The 3131-nt window shown below is 43.7% G+C and overlaps 1 protein-coding gene across 1 annotated transcript; it reads left to right on the top strand.

Annotated features, from left to right (window-relative positions):
• Positions 1-571: 571 nt before the first annotated feature.
• Positions 572-2923, top strand: LOC308408995 (Fc receptor-like protein 5; the record flags this gene model as incomplete). Its single annotated transcript, XM_080901507.1, has 6 exons — positions 572-602; positions 687-722; positions 1966-2229; positions 2309-2554; positions 2630-2824; positions 2919-2923. 6 exons carry the CDS (start codon positions 572-574, stop codon positions 2921-2923), a joined length of 777 nt encoding a protein of 258 aa, XP_080757633.1.
• Positions 2924-3131: the final 208 nt, after the last annotated feature.

Raw genomic sequence — 3131 nt, 5'->3', positions numbered from 1 at the left:
TATGCAGCACATGTCTCCTTCAGACCTTCACAAACATTAACCAGGGCGTGACGTGTATTCTGATGTTGTGCAGCCATTCAAGTTATTTAGTCTTTCGGACCACAAGTCAGTGGTTGGAACAGAGAGAAGCACAAAAGCAACTAAAGTTTGCACAGTTAACGTGCAGTCAACTACAGGAAGACACAGTTTGTTTGGCTCAATCTGCGATATTATTAATTAAATCAATAATTACTTTAATGCAGTCAATATAATTATTTCAAAGAGCTGAGAAAACATCCATTAAAAGAGGTCGGACAGTCAGCGAAGACATCATACAGGTACTGGTGTTGCATTCAAGGTCAACTGTCAGTCGTAGATATTGTTGCTTTTAATTCTTATTCAATAATCAGTTGAAACGTGTAAAACTTTGGTTTCAAGGAAGCAGAGAAATAAACACACAAAGCTTTTTCACACAAGGTTTTTTCTAACCACAAGTCTAAGACCCAGAGACAGAGAAAGAGGAAGAGGAGGGTTTTACTCAGTGTAACCATGAGCTGATGTCAGTGTTGGTGTGATGTCATTGAGCAGCAGGATGGAGGAAACGTCTCTGCTGTGTCTGCTCTGTAAGCTCACTCTGTGTTTTTCATGCCTCTGCTGTCTTGTTGAATGTGAAACTCTGAACTAACCTGAGTTTAATTTCTCTTTAGTTCTGATCTCACTGCTGAGCTGCACCACAAACCAAGGTCAGTAACCTTCTTCTGTCACACTGTAAACCTGACTCACTCTCTCAGGAGGCTGCAAGAGGCTATTAAAACATGGTGAAAGAAAATGTATAAAAACAGATCAGTCTTATCTCACTCCTGCTGACTGTCTCCATTATTTATATTTTATTTAAATAAGCGGCTTAACTTGTATCCTTGATGGGGTGTTGGAGAATTCATCATCCAGATACTCTTTTGTTCTGAGGGTGCACTGGGAACATCTGTCAGAGCCCTCACTCCACGAAATTTCAACTCCCACCTCCAGCATTGGTTTGATTGCTTTGTAATGGAGGCTGGGGGCAGTGAGCCAGATTGGACAATGTTCTGCACCTCTATTGCAGAGAATCCTGCAAGGTTGATGGCACCTGTCTCTGCAGTAATCCCAGAACCAGATGATGGACACTGGAGCTGAAGGGAGCCGTCATGCAGGAGGAGTCTTACTGGGCTTTATTAGTCCGTGGGACTCCAGAAGGAGATAACAGGTGCTGGCAGGACGAGCGGAGTACGGTTTTGTAAAAACTTAGGTTTGGGAGTTCAGTGGGACAATGAAACGTGACTTTTGGTCAGCATCAAAGCGACTCTGGCAATTGTCAGATGATGCAGGAGAGGGAAGCGGTATTCTACAAACATTGTTTACAGTGTTGGTAGCAAGCTGCTAACCTTGACTGGGATTGATGAGATTCACCCTGAGTTCCTGAAGGCTCTGTATGTTGCAGGGCACCTCTAGGCTGCCTCAGGAGCATGTTGATGTCCCTGGGAAATTTCAGCTCAGAGTGTTTCCCCAGCCACCCAAGCCCAGATAAGCAGCATAAATTGGATGTACAGATGGACGTAACTTGTATTTGATATGAAAATGTAACACCAGTAAATACTAACTCTTAAAAAACAAATATAAAAAAAAAAAACAATGAATAAACATTCCAGTTATTCAGTTTGTTTCAAGATTCAGTTTTCCTGAGAAACATGACTTTTCCCGCCTTGTCTGCACCACATTGCCTTCTTTTGCCCAAATTTCGAATCTCCCTAAAAAAGGAAAGTTTAGACACTCATTCATTTACTGAGATGAACAGGAGATATTTAAAATCTCAATAAATTTGTGAACTTGGCTCTGCTCTGTAATGTGTTTCAGCTTCGCCATCATGGGCCACAGGATCGGGTTCTCGTGTATTGATTCAACCAAGCCAATCACATGCAAATATTATATATTCTCCCCCTTTCCTCACAGCTCGTCTGACTGTGAGTCCCAGCAGCTCTCAGTTCTTTAACGGAGACTTTGTGTCTCTGAGCTGTGAGGAGGATGACAGCTCTGCTGGATGGACTCTGAGGAGAAACACAAGCAAACAACAGAGGACTCAGTGTAGGGCTGACTGGGGAACATCAGCTGGTTCGTCCTGTGACATAAACTACATCTACCCATGGGACAGTGGAGTTTACTGGTGTGAGTCCAGAGAGGGTCCCATCAGTAACATGGTTAACCTGACAGTCACTGGTAAGCTGAGTGTGTGGAGTTAGTGTTGATGAAGCTGTGTGTAAATGGATGAAATGCTGTAGTTTGTCTCTGTGTTGAGGTGGATCAGTGATCCTGCAGAGTCCTGTCCTCCCTGTGATGGAGGGAGATGACGTCACTCTGCTCTGTAAAACAAAGACCACTCCCTCCAACCTCCCAGCTGCTTTCTATAAAGATGGCTCCCTCATCAGGAAGCAGCCTACAGGTCACATGACCATCCAGCATGTTTCCAGGTCTGATGAAGGCCTCTACAAGTGTGACATCAGCGCTCATGGAGAGTCTCCATCCAGCTGGATCACTGTCACAGGTGAGGAGCTTCACTCTGATTTCACCTCTAATTTAATGCACATATTCACACTAACAACTACGATTTTCTCTTCAGATAAACCTACACCGACAGCTTCACCCACCACAACAACTTTGCTCACATCCACATCCCTGTCCACCACAACAGCTCCAAACCCTGGCTGCTCCCTCTGCCATCCTAATTTCAGACTAGTCCTCCACCTGCTGGTGATCTGTCCATATTTGATCTCCACTCTCCTCTTGGTGTCTTTATATCAACACAGAGCCAAAGGTAACTCTGTGAATCATTCACTGATCAATCAATATGCTGATGATAAATTCCTCTCTTTGTTTAAACCCTGTCTTCTCTTGGCCCACCCCACCAGGCTGAGCAGGGACTGGATGATGACTGTAATTACAACATCACTGCATCAACAAAGAGCACCACATCTGAACCTCTACCTTAACTTAAAAAATTAAATGTGTTCTGATGTTTCGAGCTGTGAATCAATTGGTTGCTTTTACTCCGTGTTTTTGTAATGATTAAGTTTTTTACAGTGTGTGAGAACATCTGCCAGCACAGACACCAAAAGTGAAGG

This window comes from Rhamphochromis sp. 'chilingali' (genome assembly GCF_963969265.1).
Source record: "Rhamphochromis sp. 'chilingali' genome assembly, chromosome: 1".
Lineage (NCBI taxonomy): Eukaryota > Metazoa > Chordata > Actinopteri > Cichliformes > Cichlidae > Rhamphochromis > Rhamphochromis sp. 'chilingali'.
The sequence above is the reverse complement of the archived record's forward strand: the minus strand, read 5'-3'. Positions and strand labels throughout refer to the sequence as shown.